Here is a 17,195-nt window from a genome sequence, read left to right on the forward strand (position 1 = left end):
GCTGAGATGGAGAGGCTGGTGAGAAAGGGGATTTATACTCATGCCACGCATCTTTCAGTTTCTAAACATTTAAACACCCCAGAGCAGCAAAACGGGGCAAATACTGTGTGCCTCTGGCCTGAAACACAATGCAAGTTTGTCCTAAGAGAAACCAACTTATGAAAATATGGACAGGGAAAGTATCAATTTATGCGACCCCCTTCCAAAAACACTGGTGCCTCCTGTGAAGACCTTGACTGTAAAGCACCCAGCACTAAACAAATACTAATTTTCTACTCCCAACTCCTGATGAATAATGAATTCTTGGTGCCAAATTGTTTGGTGGGGGAGGGGGAGAGGAGAATTACTCACACTTTGACCTCTTATTATGCATTCACTGTTTTTATTCTTCTCTTTTCCTAGATTATTTAAAATAGGATTTAATTATTCGTGACTCTTCTAGAACATATATTTTACTAAAAGTGAGATAAGACTTCCCCAACTAAAAAATTCAAATATAGCCCAACATCAAACATTGTTCCTCATTTGGAAGGGGGATGAAAAATATTGGACCTGTATTTTATTTCTCCCAGCTAACACGCAGCTCATCTTCGTTTCTGGGCTGGGAATAAAAGTATGTAATGTGGTTTTAGAAGGGAAAATTATATAAACGCCAAGGAAAGAGATGAGCAATTTTTCAGTCTTTCCCATTCTTCACCATTCACACTGTTACACCAGTTATTCCTGACAGCCAGGAATCTCACACCTTGAGGGGACAGAAGTAGTGGGGCTGGTGGCTACCAGGTTGCAGTCTCCAAGGTAAGGCTTTGGGGTGTATTAGCAGGTCCCTACCCTGGGGATCCCTGACCTTGCTTGTCTTTTCCTAACAGCTTGGCTTCTTTCACCAACAGGGCCTCAAACTGGTTTGAGGAATCACATGGTTCACCAATGACTGGAGATAAAGAATGGGCAATGTTTGGGCATCTGGTCATTCCCACGGGTCGTCCTAAAGTAGCCATAATACCCAAGGCCAGTGTCAAAGCCGGTTCCTACCTTAATCACCTGCTTAATGCCATTAATGGTGCTGTTCATGAGGGACTTGACCATGCTGGCATCATTTAGAGAGTCTGCGTAGCGTACACACATGAACAGGATGTGTGCCGGCAGCCCGGGGATCATGTTCACCACCACGCCGCGGGGCTTCAAGTCTGGAGCAGAGAGTGTCAATGAGGATTACAGCTCCCAGCCAGCTCTCCCCCTAAGGAACCTCTGACTATGGGGCTGGGGTTGTTTGCTCTTCTGTACTTGATGCAGTGCCTGAATGCAAAGGGATGCCTTTTCTCTTTGAGGAATTCAGTCTGGCAAAAGTATATAGATGCCAGCTGCACCTCTTCTCATTTGCAAAGTACTTGCTCTTTTTTAAAAGGCTAAATAAGAGACAGCATTTGTACTTCTCCCTGGTGTGGAGACTCTGTATTTCAGATCTCCAAGGTAAGAGAGGAACCCCAGCTCCATGCACCCCACCCCAGCGTCTATGATGAGGACGGAACACAATCTCAGCGAGCACATGCACCTGCCCTGAGTCGGGAAGACAGGTACACAACAGTCCTGCAGGGGGGCCCTCGCTGGACTCGGGGGAAGGAGAACGGCAGGGAGACAGATGGGGATGAGGGGAAGAGAGAAACTTTACAGAATGAATTAAGATAAGCAAACAAAGACCTCCTCACCCCATGACTGCATGAAGATAGGAACAAAGAAGAGGACCCACAGCTGTGCCCCAGGGAGGGTGGAGAGGAAAGGGTAGGTGTGTACACATGCTCTGAGGGGGGTCACTTAGAAGAGGAAGCTAGGCTACACATTGGCTTTCTGCTTTGAGATCTTGGGACCAACTGATAGAGAGGCAGCTTTTCTCCCTCCCTCTGGAAAACCATGTGGTTTTCATGGTGAGGATAGTCTAGTAAGATTAGTTCTAAGACCACCAACCCTTAAGCATGCACATTGGGACCTTCCTGTAACTGAGCTGTGGCTGGGAAGCCCCTGTCATATTGCCTGCAAATAAATTTCTCAGCAGAAGTCAAATGGAGCACAGAAGCCACAATCACTTCTGCCATGGCTCCTGTGCTGAGCCACAAAGATGAGGAGATGTGTCTTCTTTCCGGACCCTGTGATTAGACTTGGGAAGAGGTTAGGGAGTGCTTCTCAACTGAGGGCAATTTTGGCCCCCAGGGGGCATTTGGCAATGTCTGGAAACATTATTTTTTGTCTTGACTAGGGGTTGCTGCTGGCTTCTAGAGGGTAGAAGCCAAGGATGCTGCTCAATATCCTCCAATGCACAGCTCCCCACAACAAAGAATTATCTGGTCTACAGTGCTGAGGTTGAGAAACTCTGGGTTAGTGGAGGAAGAGAAGAGACTGCCCCCGCCCAGGATTGGGACAGTGAATGATGTTCAAGTTCTCAAAGATAAAGCAAAAATTCAGAGTCCCAGGTTTCACTACCAAGAATGAGGTTTTGAATGAGCTTGGCCTCATCTTCTCTCTTGTACTCCAGCATTCCAAGGTACTCCTTGGGTCCTGAGGACAAGTGCACGTCATTGGCTGTAGACAGAGGTAAACAATCAGCTAAATATACACACACCAATTCCACAGTCTTCATGAGATTACTCTGTATCTTTCCACCCCATTCTGACTGGTTTGCACGTGAACTCCTGTGGCTTTCAGATAAATGAAAACTTTATTGAATCCTGAAGGATTTCTTCTGGTAGTGATTCTCATCTGTGAGTATATCAATGAGCACAGCTGCCGTTGAAAAGGTTGTTATCCTTGGAGGAATCTGAGTGCCTGGTATGTATCCAGCACAGTGGGGATATGAAAGCAATGCAAGACGTTGCTCCTGTCTTCAGGATGCTGATGCCACAGTTAAGGAAGCAAGATTCACATTTGTGTGTGAAGTTCCAAACTGCATGATCCTAATGGGGCTAAGTTTCTTATGTGCTGTAACAAGTTACCACAAACTTGGTGGCTTAAAACACCACAAATATTTTTTTTATCTTACAGTTCTGGAGGACAGAAGACTGAAATGGATCTTACAGGGCTACAACCAAAGCGTCAGCAGAGCTGTGTTCCTACTGGAGGCTCTAGCGGAGAATACGTTTCTTGCCTTTTCCAGCTTCTAGAGACTGCCCACATTCCTTGGCTTGTGGCCACATCACTCTTACCTCAGCTTCCATCATCATCTCTCCTTCTTCTCCTCTGCTTACACCACCCTCTCTCACTCTGGCACTCCTGCCTCTCTCTTATAAGATCTCTCATGATTACATTGGGTCCACTGGGATAATCCAGGATAATCTCCCCATCTCAAGATCCTTAATCACATCTGCAAAATCTCTTTTGCCATGCAAGGTAACATATTCACAGGTTCCAGGGATTGGGTGGGCCACAGTCTGCCCTCTGGTCTCCGAAGATTCATATCCATTCTGAGAGAAGGAGATGTGACAACAGAAACAGAGGTCAGACAGTCAGAAAGATTCTGAAGATTCCATCCTGCTGAATTTGAAGATGGAGGAAGGGGACAACAAGCCAAGAAAGGCAAATGGCCTCTGGAAGCTGGAAAAGGCGAGGGAAGAGATTCTCCCCTAGAGCCTCCAGAAGGAACACAGCCCTGCTGACATATTGATTTTAACCCAGTGGAAACCATTTTGGATATCCGACCTCCAGAACTGTAAGATAATAAATTTGTGTTCTGTTAAAGCCACTACTTTCACGAGATTTATTACAGCAGCCATAATAAATAAATACAGGGGCCATAAGAATTCACACAGAGGTGGGTTGAAAAATGCTTCCTGAACGAGGTAGCACTCCAGTTGGGCTAAGAAAAGTGAGTAGGTTCTGGTGGGTGAAAAAGGAGGTGGTGTAGATAAAGAGCTAACAGAACTCTCTTACTACTGCGTGAGAATTTGTCCTGTTAATTTACTAGCTCTGTTCCCTTGGAGACTGATAAAGGTAGAATGTCAACTGTTTTACTAAGCAACACTGTTTATGGTAAGAATGACCTCTGATTGGTAAACTGCATCCTAGACCCGGAAGAACAATAAATGAAGCAGAAATACCGGATAAGGACATCATATTTTGGGGATTCTTGAGTGTGATGACTTGTACCTGGGCATGTTCCTTGTAAGGACCCTGGAAGCTAATGCCACCTATGGAGTGTTCAAGAGATATTGGCTTCCTGCCAACAGCCACGTGACTGAGCTTAGAAGAAGCAGATGCTCTAGCCCCAGTTAAGCCTTCAGATGACTGCGTCCCTGCTGATGACTTGACTGCAACTCAGAGCCAGAACCACCCTGGAGCTAAGCTGCTCCTGGATTCTTGACTCTCAGAAACTGTGCGTTGTTAAGTGATTGTTGTTTTAAGTTGCTAAGTTTTGGGTAATTTGTTATATGACAATAGATAACTAATACAAAGGAAAGGAAGTGGATGCATTCCGATTTAGACATGCTGAGTTGCAGGGGATAACAGAAAGGCAAAGGAGGTAGTCTTAGAGGCAAAAAGGGACTGGGACTCAGCAAAAGCGGTGAGGAGTGGGAGGTGGATTTTGGAAGTCCTTATGTAGAGATGGCAGTTCATTCATTCATTGTAACAACGGGGACACAACAGGGGGTTGGGAAGGATAGACATGGTCCCTGCATTCATGAGGCAGACCGATACTTATCGTTTATTACTGAACGGGAGAGATTCTCATTTTGGTTTTGGACATTTTAAATTTGAGCTAAGGGTTGAATAAATAACAATAAAGGAGCTCTTCAAGGAGATGAATATAGAAAAAGGATCAGACAACTGAAGATACAGCCTTAGTGATAAAGGCTGGGAGGAACAGGAAGCGATAGGGAACAGAAGAGTGAAGAGCGTTAGAAGAGAGAAGTCAGGAAAGTTCAGTGACAGAAGCAGACGAAGGAAAGAAAGAAAGGTGAAGGGTCCTTTTCATAGGCGCTCATGAGGACACTCAAAGTGTGAAGTTCAGTCTGTGTTCAGGACTACCATCTGGCTTCTTAGTTCTCGACTTCTTTCTTCTAATAGAAATGGGGATATTGATCCTACGTAACTGGGAGGAGAAGTGAACTTCAAAGCAGTTAAATTTGAAACTTGTTCACAGTTTGTTTTAAAAGGGGAGAGCTAATAGAGGAAGAGTATTCATTATTCATTATATTCCTTATAGGGCGAGCCTTGCAGGGATTTGAGCATATCTGGTATTATCTGAGGAGTGGTGAGCTGTCTGCCTCCCTCGAAGGGTCTTTCCATCAGCCCACCACTGAGTCCCAAACCCTGCCAGTTGAGAATCATTCCTTTGGGTTTCAAAGACTTTGAACCACATCAGGAAATAAACACTTCCACACACGTTGACCTTAGCTGAAAGTTCAAAAACTAGGAAAGGGAATGTTATTTTTCCGACCTTTTTCAATTGTCTTGGTTAGAGTCCTGACTTGATCTTGCAGCTTTTTAATCACTCTGTCCTTCATGTCTAACTCTTCTTCAAGATCCTACAGAAATCAAAAGAAACATAGACATTATCTTAGAAGCATCTTAATCTACTTTTTGGTAACAGCTTTATTGAGCTATAATTCACATACCACTAATCTCGTTTCTCTCTTTATACATCTGCCTATTCTGGACATTTAGTATAAATTGAATCATATAATATGTGGCCTTTTGTGTCTGGCTTCTTTCACCTAGCATAGTGTTTTAAGGCTCATCCATGCTGTAGCATGTATGGGCACTCTATTCCTTTTTGAGGCTGAATAATATCCTACTGTATGGATATATCCCACATTTATCTTGATCTATTTTTCCCTTAATAAAGTAATACCTATTGTAGAGAATTTAAAAACATGAATATACAAAAACGGGCTCTCTGGATGTGAGAAAGGGGAGACAGAGAAATGTTCAGAGATTTGGGTCTGGCTTTGCCTTTCCTTCCTGATAAGGAGTGGCCTTGCCCATGCTGAATTTGGCTCAAGACCTGGAAGAGTCCTGGATGCCTGTAAATATTTCCTACCAAGGGCATAGAGCGTTTAGGTTCTTCCTGAATTCCAGGGGCTTTGACACAGAAAAGATTCAGGTTTCTCTGATCCAGCAATGCCCACCATGCAGTCATGGCAGCCGTGTGCCCTCTGGGGACTCTTGGGGCCCGTGGAAGTTGTGCTCTTTCTCCTTTGTGTCCCTGACTAAGCATGTTAGGAACTTTATCTGACCTTACAAGTTGGGGTGTGGGTGCAGTTTCCTCCCTCCAATTTGAGTCCATCCTATTACACATCTAATAATAAAAAAGTCACCTATCAACCCAGAACCTGGAAGAAACCACTGTTTGTGTTTTGATTTATTTCATTCCTCTCTTTTTTTCTAATATGGCTCATATACATTTATAAATTGGGATCATACTGTGTGTAAAGTTTTAAATCCTATATTTTTCTCTAATTATATTACAGACATTTCCTCATGTCATTGATAATACACCCAAACAATCATTTTAATGTCTAAGTCATATGACATACAATAATTTAACCTACCCACTCTTGATGGACATCCATTTTGTTTCTTTGTGTTTTTTCCTATGATTAATAACATTATGATGAACACTCTGAACAAAAATCTTTGTCCACATATCTGATTATTTACTTGGGATAGAATCTTAGAGTTGCATTACTGAGCCAAAGGTAATATGCTTCCAAAGGTTCATGATATTTTCCTCCAAATCACCCCTGAGAAAGTTTATACCAATTTATTCCCAGAAACCATGTATGACAGTGCCCACTTCAAGACGTTCTCAACAGAACCATAAGATCTCTATTGTTTGAGAGGCAAAAATAACATCTAGTTTTTCAGGGTTTTTTATTGCTGAGGAAGATTCACCCTGAGCTAACATCTGTGGCCAATCTTCCTCTATTTTGTATGTGGGTCGCCACCACAGCATGGCTGATGAGTGGTGTAGGTCTGTGCCCAGGAACTGAACCAGGGCTGCTGAAGCAGAGTGTGCTGAACTTAACCGCTACGCCACCAGGCCGGCCCCATAATATCTAGTTTTAATTTTGAATTCCTTTGAGAAATAGTGAGATGATCACTAAAATTTTTTTAATTTCTTTTTTTAATAACGATTTTCTTTGACTCAAAGGATCATGTAGTGGCTTGAATAGTATCCCCTCAAAATTCATGTCCACTTAGAACCCCAGAATGTGACCTTATTTGGGTCTCTGCAGTTGTAATTAAGCTAAGGATCAATAGGCGATTGCACAGAGAGAAGGCCATATGAAGACACAGGCAGACATCAGAGTAATGCTGTCACAAACCAAGAAATGCCAGAAACTGGAAGAGGCAAGGAAGAATTCTCTCTTAGAGACCCTGGAGGAGTGTGGCCCTGCCAACACCTTGAATTTGGACTTCTGGCCTCCGTGGGCATGTCCAGGCTGACCACTGCCCTGGTGAGCCCCACCCCAGTCATGGTCTTGGAGGCTGCCAGGCCAGGAAGGGGCCTGAGAGTGTCCGACTCCCAGGAAAGCGCTCCATCTGCTACTTCGGTGCTTCTCAGTCTTGTGGGTTTCACACAGATAAAATTTCAAAAGAATTGCTGGGGACTGACATAGAGTTGCCAAATTTCATTTTGACAAGGGCATTTTTGAGGAAGACTTTAACAATTTAAAAAGTTTGTCATCTACTATCATGATCATTTCATAGAAGAACATTTTGACTCTAAAAACCACAGGCAAGGCGTGCCCCCAGAAGCAAGCAGGGGGTACCCTTTTGTGGGGTAAGTTTTGCTCAGAGAAGTTCACGCATCAGCCCGTCGTCCTCACTGTGTTCTAGACCAGTGGGTCATCTCAGATGGGTGTGGTCCACGGGACAGTGCTCAGGACCACTGCACCTCTGCCCTCCCTTCCCTTCTTGGGCCCTTCCTCGTGCGGCCTGTGTAAGTCCCTGAGGCCCCCCTGCAGTAGGCTGTAACCTCTGAGACCACTTCTCTTTTGAGATAAGGAAACAGACAGCTCTGACGGAAGGCAGGCGGCTTTGGGTCCATAGCTGTTCACTGTATGTTTTGGGAGCACGTTCCCCCTTTTACTGATATCTACACACAGTCATTTATCAACAAGTTAGAAAACTACTTACCCTGTTTTCTATAGTGAGACGAGATGCTTCTTGCCGGAAACTACTCTTGACTTCACTTTCAGTTTCAAATTGTTTCTTCAAGTGTTCGCTGGCCTCCTGCATTTCTTGAATCTTATCCATCAACTTCTCTTTCTCTTTGGTGTGTATTTCATTCTGGGCTTCTATGGTCCTGAGAAAAGGATAGAGGAAATTCTGGTATCAGTTTGACCATCATGGAGAAGTCACTCACTGCCACAGCAAGCACTGATATTTCCAAAGACGGGAAAATACTTTAGCCAATCTATGTGTAAAGCAAATAGTACCAGAATAGTTCTTGAAGAGGGGGAGAGGCCAGGGTTGGCTGGGTATAAAACTGTCCATGGATTGCCCTGTCTCCTTAACCTGTTAAGAAATTCTCGCTCCCACCCCACCAACACCCCTTGACTGCTCCCACGGGGCATCCACACCCCCTCACACCCTTATGACCAAAGCCTGATGATTACCTCCTTTGTAAACAGCCTGGGGACCAGACACTCAAAAAGCCAGGGATCAAAGAGAGGAGAAGAGGGAGCCCGTCAAGAGAGTTCCAAAATGGTGTCACATCACTTTCCTACTGTTTCAGGCCCTCACTTCGTCCCCATCCTACCAACAAAGTCATGTGACTAAAAATACTCTCTGGGATTGGATTGGTGGTTACCAGAGGGGGCGGGGGGAGGGAGGAGGGCAAAAGGGATCATTCGGCACATGTGTGGGGTGATGGGTTGTAATTAGTATTTGGGTGGTGAACATGATGTAATCTATGCAGAAATAGAAGTATAATGATGTACACCTGAAATTTATACAATGCTATGAACCAATGTTACTGCAATAAACAAAAAATTTTTTTAAAAATTAAAAAAATAAAGTAATTGAGGATGGACAAAAAAAACACAAAAAAACAAAATAAAAATACTCTCTGGGATGTAAGGTGTCCATTTATGGTTCTTAAAATTAAGTATCTCAACCTGCCAGCAGAAAAACAGAACATTTTCCTCACAAGGCTCCACCTGCTAGTCAGGATGTAAATTTGGGGGGATTATCAGTGAAGATTCTCTATCAACATGGATGACAAGCCTTCCCCTAAATGGTCGGCTAAGAGAAAATGTTCTCCCTCACACAATGTTATTCTATCAATTTTTTGAACAGACAATCCATGCTCATGGTATAACATTCTAAGGGTAAAAAAGAGTATAAATACAGTGAAAGTAAGTCTCGTCCCCTCCCCCGCACACCAGCCATCCAGTTACCCTCCCTGCAGGCAACCAATGTTTTGTTTGTGTTGTTTTTTTGCACATTCTCCCACGCAGGGGTGTGTGTGTGTGTGTGCGTGAGCATGTGCACAGGCACATATGTATTTCTTTTGTTCACATTCGAATACAAATATATTATACACCTTAATTAGCACCTTGCTTTTTCAGCTTAATAACATATCTTGGCATCTCCCACAACTTCAGAAAAGAAAAGCATGACATGAGCAGGAAGCTGAGGTACACACATGTTAACACCTACTTTCTTCGTGTTCCTTCCTCTTCTCGATTACGATACAACTGATTAGTCAACTCTTCTAGTTTTCCTATAATGAGAAGAACTGTCAGTACTTGGGGGCCAAGTCACTGCATTCTGGTTTGGGTTTGGTTATATTTTCAGTTATCAGGGGTCCTAAGCTGTATCCAGCTAGAGATTAGGTTTTGTTTGGTCCAAACAATGTCTAAAATTTTTTTAAGCCATTATTTAAAAATTGTGATATTTCATATAAAAATCTGGATTTCTGGCTTTTCTTTAAAAACAGGAATATCAAACAGCACTGGGTCCCGTATTCCTACTTGGCAACGATCAACGGAGCTTGGAGGCAGCTGCCCCCTTTAAATGCCCAAGCACCTTCTGTACCCTCCACCCAGCCCACTTCTCACACTTATGTCACCTGCCTGGCCTCACAGAGAATCAGAGTCTGAGACCCCTGGGTACGATGACTTTTTTGTCATTTCCTGGATATAGGAAACCATTTTCTAAAAGCAGGTTCTTGTGAGTTCTAGTTACCTTTCATGTTTTCAGTTTGTTCATTCAGGCGAATTTCAAGATCTTGCTTCTGTTTCTCCAGTTTTGAAATTTGCTGTTTAAAGTCTGGGATCATCTTTAATGAAGAATTAGAAGAATTAGAAATATTAGAGTATAAAATACTTTCATCTATGAACTTTAAAATCTCACAGCTACTCAGAAGCAAACTAAACCATCTAGGAGTTTAACCTGATAGAACATATGTCTAGTACAGCTGTGTAAGACGGCCAGCCAGATGTTAGACTAGACTGGTGTTATGTTTTCTTCATCTGAAGACCTATAGTCACAAGAATACCGGCATGCTCAGGGGAAGCGGTTCTCACACAGCTACAACCCCCCACATCACCGAGGTCTACTGGAGAGAAGGAAGGGTACTGTCTAGGAGCACATATGAGAATTCTGTGCTGAGTTGAGGGAGGGGTGATGTGAGGAAATAGCAGCCAGCGTCTTTGGTCCAGGCCCAGAGGCATCATCTCCTCATCTAAGAACAGGAAAATCATCTCAAAGGGGTCCCACTGGGCCCTCTGAATTCCAGGCTGCAAACTGCTCTGTTAGTGGAGGTCGGGAATCATCCAGTATGTTTCACAGTCCTTTGTCCTTGTCTATCTGTATATTTCTTTAAATGTCTAGCACCTCTACTCTCGGTCAGGTAAAAAGAGTTTTTCTGTTGTCCAAGTTTATAAAAACATCAGTGCCTCTGAAGTTCAAATGAAGAATACTTGTTTGATTGTGCAATTGGATCTCATGACAAATTCCTCATTCAAGTTTCACCCAAAGAATAAACAAGGTCGGGAAGGTCCTTAACTCCTGTTCCACATGTCCGCTGTGCCCGGAGTCACGTCTCCCCGCCTGTCGACATAGCCCTGAGATTTTCAAACACTCTCGGTTAGGCGGAGGAGGAGGAGACAGTAAAGAAGCTGAGAAGGGGTAGCCAGTGAGACAGGCTGAGAAACCTAGGAAAGCGTGGTGTCCTGGCAGCCCACAGAACAACAGGGAGGGAGAGGGAGTGATTAACGTCATCAAATGCTGCTGACAGACTAAGATGAGAGTGAAAAGGAACCCTTAGTGCTCAGCCCTGTGTAGGTGGATTCAGTCAGTGGTAGGGGCACACGACAGAATGGAGTGGCCGTTAAGTAGGAGGTGAGTGGAGAAATCACAGTTGGATGGCCATTGAGAAGTCTGACCAACTCCCCCAAAGAAATGGGTTGGTGGCTGCAGGGGATGTGGGGTCAAGGAAGCGATGGTTTTTGAGTGAGGAGATTCCTAAAGCATTCCTCCAGACCAGTGGGCATGAGTAAGAAGAAACGGTGAGACTAATGTAGTGGGAAAGAACAGGCACCAGGGACGAGGAAAGTCCTTGGAAAGGTGCGATGAGGAGCACAAGTCGAGGGACTGCCTTTCCAAATGCACACCCCTCTCAAGAGCTCTCCTGTTACCTTAATGTTCTTTACCATTTTCCAAGAGGCTAGGGCTAGATTTAAAATACATAGATTTAAAAACATACACACAAATCACAGAATCTGGACCCATTCTATGGTAAACAAACACATTCTGAAAGTGCTCTCCAGCCGGGGGTAATTTTACAGTTTTACCTTCTGACTCGGTTATTTCACTCCTAGAAAACGTAATTCTGATCCATCATTTTACTGGTAAGAAACTGAATTTTACTCCACTAACGAATAACATCTCTAGAATAATGGCCACGACCGAGGCCTGTGGCTGCGACCATACCATGTTTTCTGACGTTAGCCTGGTAACTTCATGACGGATACTTTCGTTGATGTCATTCTCTTCTCTAAATAACTTCTGCAGGTGGTTGATTTCTTGACTTAGATGCACCACCTTGAAGTTCAAAGCTTCAATCTCCTTTTCATAGCAATCCTTCTGGGACTGGAAATGAGTCTCCAAAACGCTGTGTTAGAGGAGGGTCAAGAAATTAACCACCTAAGGCCGGCCCCAAGGCTTAGCGGTTGAGTGCGCGCGCTCCGCTACTGGTGGCCCCGGGTTTGGTTCCTGGGCGCGCACCGACGCACCGCTTCTCCAGCCATGCTGAGGCCGCGTCCCACATAGAGCAACTAGAAGAATGTGCAACTATGACATACAACTATCTACTGGTGCTTTGGGGAAAAAAAAGGAGGCGGATTGGCAATAGATGTTAGCTCAGAGCCGGTCTTCCTCAGCAAAAAGAGGAGGATTGGCACGGATGTTAGCTCAGGGCTGATCTTCCTCACAAAAGAAAAAAAAAGAAATTAACCACCTGGTCTTTATTCCACTATGCTGATGGCTGTGAGCGTGTCTATGTGCGGCAGTTATGAAAACCAACAATTAAAGCCAGGCGCTGAGCACACAGTGTTTACTTATGTACACACGGTTACAGGCTATGGAATTAGGAACATACAATTATAAAATCCTTCCAGCTAGTCAGGGACCATTATGTGGTACTCACATGCAGTTAATGATAAGAAATTTTATTTTAGACATTATTAAAATTACACTTTTACTCTAATAGTTTAAAAATATGTTATGTATGAGGCAACAATGGTAAAGATGTATGTCATTCCACATTTTTCAAAACTCATAGAATGTATAACACCAAGAGTAAACCGTAATTTAAACTACTGACTCTGGGTGATAATGATGTGTCAATGTAGGTTCGTCAATTGTAACAAATGTACCACTCTGGTAGGGGATGTTGATAATGGCTGTGTGTGTGTAGGGGTAGGAGGTATATGAGAAATCTCTGTACTTTCTGCCCAGTTTTGCTGTAAGCCTAAAACTGCTCTAAAAAATAAAGTTTATTAATGTAAAAAAAATGCAGCAAGCTCCTTAAATTTAAACATATCTATAGATCTAGAGCAACACTGGCTAACTTATGTGATATAATCAGTTTTCACTGTACATGTTATGGGTTTTATTATTTGGCAGTGTATCCCATAAAGAGATTGTTCTTCGTTACTAAGATAATTACTTAATTCTCGTAGAAATATTTCCAGTGATTATTCTACTGAAAGGAATTTACTTCGTGCATCAAATCTATGTAAAATAAACTTCTGACTTTCCAATAGTCTATTATCTCTGAAAAATCAAAAAGAACTCTGAGGGGAATTTCTCACCGTGTTGCTTTCTTTAGTCCTTCATAAGCAAACCAAAGTTCTCCATCCTCATTTAAATGTTCCAAATCTTCCACAGAAAGCCTAGAAAATAAGGAAGATAAGAAAATCTACTGTCTCTCTCAGGTGTCACATGTTTCTAAATGTTTGGTAATACAAAAACGATTACCTGCTTCTTACATCCTCAATGTCATAGCTGTCAAGAAGTTGTTTGGTGATCTCCGACATCTTTTCTGAGAGGAAAAGGCAGAGCTGGTATAAATTGCATTTTTGCATGATATTTCTTCCCGCATTCCCTTTTTAGGGCCCAGTTTTCTAGCTTCACTCAGAGTCTTCAGCTAACCATCCCAACAGCTAACTAACTTACCAGCTATACAACCAACCAGCTAACAACCAGCCTCATACCAGTAAAAGGACACATTTCCTCAGAGGTGACACCTGTGATAAATTCAGTCTGCACCCATGGGGTCAGTGACTCATTTTTGTTACCTCTCATTTCCCGTTTCTGTGACTGCACATGTTTTTCCACGTCTATCTTCTGTGACTGAAGTAGCTCTATCTCCTTTTCAAACTCAGAGATTGTCTGAATCACAGCAATGACCGTACCAGGTGAAGAAAAAATAGCTATTACGATTTACACCAGACAAAAGGAATACTATTCCAGTCTTGAGTATCTGTGCAAGGAGTCCTCCCTGCAGTTTCCTAGTTAAAATCTCGTTAAACCATCGCTGCCCACAGAGCGTGGCCTACTTATTCCAGATCTACTAGGTTGTATCAATAGAATTAGTTCCCCTACTATTTAAAGGGAAAAAATAATTACTTACTACAAGTTTGGGGTGGGGTGGGAAGAAAGGGGAGTCAAAAGAAGTAAAATTTCTATAAGTTCTTTCATTGTACGATGAACTGTTGGATGCAAGGATGTGGGCAAGGCCTTTGTAAATGCAGGTTTGGGGTCCAGCTAGGATTAGATGTGGTGCAGCAGCAGGGCACACCCAGGAAGTCGGGAGTTGGCCACGGGGGCATGACTGGGGTCCGTGGAGGGGCAGCTCGGGTTGTGGCGAAGAGGCTGCATTCTGCCTTAGTTCACCTTGTGAGCTCAGCTTCAGTAAGGATCACAGGCTTGTGTTTTTGTAGTCCAGGAGATATGCAGAGGTGAACGACACCTCCTTGATATTTTCTCAGTTAGTCTAAGTGTTTAAGGGCTACAGCTCCTCTTCTATGGGGGGTGAGAAGGGAGATCAAATGGACATTTACTCATCACTTTACATACACAACCTAACCCTTAGAACAGGCCCATGAGGTGAGCAGAGCGATCTTCTACAGATTAGAAAACTGAAGCTGGTTAGGTTAAATGGCATGTGGAGGGGCACATGGCATCCCGATGGGGGTCCTGGACTATCCAGTCCAAAAGCCCTGCTCTTTGTAAGGTTCCAATCAATGTTCCAAGTCACGTGTATATTTACTTACAGGCTGATTATAACCTGTATAACTTGATGGTGATGGGTTTATTTTTCTTGAAAATCAGGCTAATCTCCTAAATATACCACACTGGAGTGTTTGGACCAGTTTCAGCTACCAAAGAGGAAGAGAGTGACAAATACCAGTGCCTCACTCTAAGCGCCGCCACAGGATTTCCCAAGATACAGACTGTGGCCAGATGACATGGCTCCCACAGATTGACACCAGTTTTGTGTAACTGCTAAGAATGAAGCAATCATAGGAATACTTGGTCCTTCCTGATCCCACAGTCCAATCTCCTACTTTTATTTTATTTTATTTTTTGTGAGGAAGATCGGTTATGAGCTAACATCCATGCCAATCCTCCTCTTTTTGCTGAGGAAGACTGGCTAACATCTGTGCCCATCCTCCTCCACTTTACATGGGACGCCGCCACAGCATGGGCCCGACAAGCGGTGCATTGGTGCGCGCCTGGGATCCAAACCTGGGCTGCCAGCAGCAGAGCGCGCGCACTTAACTGCTACACCACAGGGCTGGCCCCCAATCTCCTACTTTTAAACAATAGGAAACCAGGGCCCAGAGAATATGGACAGCTCTGCTATGAAGTTCAGAAGCGACCCAGATGTGATTCCTAAAGCTCTTCTAAACCATGCACGGCCATTCCATGACAATTACAGAGAATATGTGCACAATCTTAACAAATATTCTACTAACAAGTGTTTCACATATTTAGCGGAAGCTTAAAAACCTTTCCAACCTTACACTGAAATGTTTTGCATTTAAGAATATAGGGATAGGGGCTGGCCCCATGGCTTAGCGGTTAAGTGCGCGCGCTCCGCTGCTGGCGGCCCGGGTTCGGATCCCGGGCGCGCACCGACACACCGCTTCTCCGGCCATGCTGAGGCCGCGTCCCACATACAGCAACTAGAAGGATGTGCAGCTATGACATACAACTATCTACTGGGGCTTTGGGGGGGGAAAATAAAATAAAATAAAAAAAGAATATAGGGACACACAGGTTTGTTTTTCTGGTGGGGAAGGAATTCAATAAGCCTTGATTGTCCCAGCACAGATCATTGCCTTTGTGGATTTTCTGATAACAGTTTAAAATGGAAGGCTCTGATAATAAGGTAATTTAATTTTAATACAGGTGTTTCTGGATACATAACAACATGATGGATTGTATAGCAAGGGCTCAGATCAATTTAGAATGTAATTTGGAAGTATTCTCTAGATCAACATATTTGAATAACTTTATGTAAATGTAATTTCAAAACAGTTAGAAAGCTGACTTTTAAAATATGAAAAACAATTATTGCAAAGTCAAAGGCAGCTTGGGGGTTTACACTTGGGAGAACTGAAGGAATCAGAGTCCTTTAGACTAGGGCCTTTACGCAGATGCTTTCAGCTGCCTGATCCTGCAGGAACGTGAAACTGCTCCCTCCGTGCAGGTCAGACAACTTAGCCCAAGAGCTCTTGGAAAAGCGAGAGGTGGCCTCTACCTTCGCCTGCTTGTTCAGTCGGGCCACGTCTCCCCTTAAGCCATCGGAGGTGACCCGCTCCTCCTCCAGCTGGTGCTGCAGCTGTATCTTCTCATTCTTGAGAGCTTTCATTTCCTCCTGCAAAGACCAGATCTGCTTCTCATAGTCTTGTGTTTTCAGTTCAAAACTTTTTTCAAGAAGTCTAGGCAGCAAAAGAAAAAAAGAATTAAGAATTGTCTCTAATATCTTTATTCTGAATTAGAACAATACCTCACTTTGAAAATAATAAGAGAAGACTTGGAAAGGAGGAGACAAGCTAATTAGAATCTATTGTGACAGTTCCAATAGACAATGGTCTTATTTTTAGCTATCTGTTTCCTGTTCCCTTAGGTTAAGGAAGCTTCTTACACCTTCTGATCTGAGAAGTGTGGCTCCACAATGGTCATGCACAGGAAACACAGGAGAAGGAGGCTGAACTTAAAGACTCAATGGTGGTTGGGGTACGATATTCCTGAAGCCACTCTGCTTCTATGTGGTCCCCTGGAGGGGCCACTTCCCTCAGCAAAGACCTTGGCACATTCTGCCAAGTCTTGGCCCCTGTGCAGTTCCAAGGATCGTGGAGGGGTTTGGCTTGTTTCTAAACAAGTTAATACAGCCATTTAATATGTCAAGGGTGCAGCCCTTGAATAAACTGAATAAACATACTGGAATAAACTGAAGCAAATCTAGGTGCCCAAAAGTCCATGGAAACCCAATTCCTGTGAGACGGTTGCTCACATCTCTCTTCAGAAAATAACTGAAGAGGGATACACGACCTAGACCAGCCCAACACAGCCGCAGGGGCCCCGTCAGAATTGATGCAGTCCTAGAGACTCCATGAGTTTATTAAATCATCATTCTACTTGCTGGGCTGTCAGCTCAGTTCATTTTATGACATGCTTTT

General features: G+C 43.6%; 1 protein-coding gene across 2 annotated transcripts in view; it reads right to left on the reverse strand.

Annotated features, from left to right (window-relative positions):
* The window catches only part of MYO5C (myosin VC), a 91,645-nt gene that overhangs the window by 15,539 nt on the left and 58,911 nt on the right, over window positions 1–17,195 (reverse strand). For both annotated transcript variants that reach the window (XM_058541594.1, XM_058541595.1), the window contains 11 exons: window positions 16,274–16,454; window positions 13,803–13,896; window positions 13,483–13,546; window positions 13,317–13,397; window positions 11,935–12,115; window positions 10,186–10,279; window positions 9,658–9,721; window positions 8,131–8,299; window positions 5,426–5,513; window positions 2,476–2,574; window positions 1,033–1,187 (listed from right to left, as the gene is read on the reverse strand). In XM_058541594.1, the coding sequence (XP_058397577.1) occupies window positions 1,033–1,187; window positions 2,476–2,574; window positions 5,426–5,513; window positions 8,131–8,299; window positions 9,658–9,721; window positions 10,186–10,279; window positions 11,935–12,115; window positions 13,317–13,397; window positions 13,483–13,546; window positions 13,803–13,896; window positions 16,274–16,454 (1,270 nt within the window). The remainder of the gene's footprint in view (window positions 1–1,032; window positions 1,188–2,475; window positions 2,575–5,425; window positions 5,514–8,130; window positions 8,300–9,657; window positions 9,722–10,185; window positions 10,280–11,934; window positions 12,116–13,316; window positions 13,398–13,482; window positions 13,547–13,802; window positions 13,897–16,273; window positions 16,455–17,195) is intronic.

Source organism: Diceros bicornis, chromosome 5 (assembly GCF_020826845.1).
Source record: "Diceros bicornis minor isolate mBicDic1 chromosome 5, mDicBic1.mat.cur, whole genome shotgun sequence".
In the NCBI taxonomy this organism is placed as follows: Eukaryota; Metazoa; Chordata; class Mammalia; order Perissodactyla; family Rhinocerotidae; genus Diceros; species Diceros bicornis.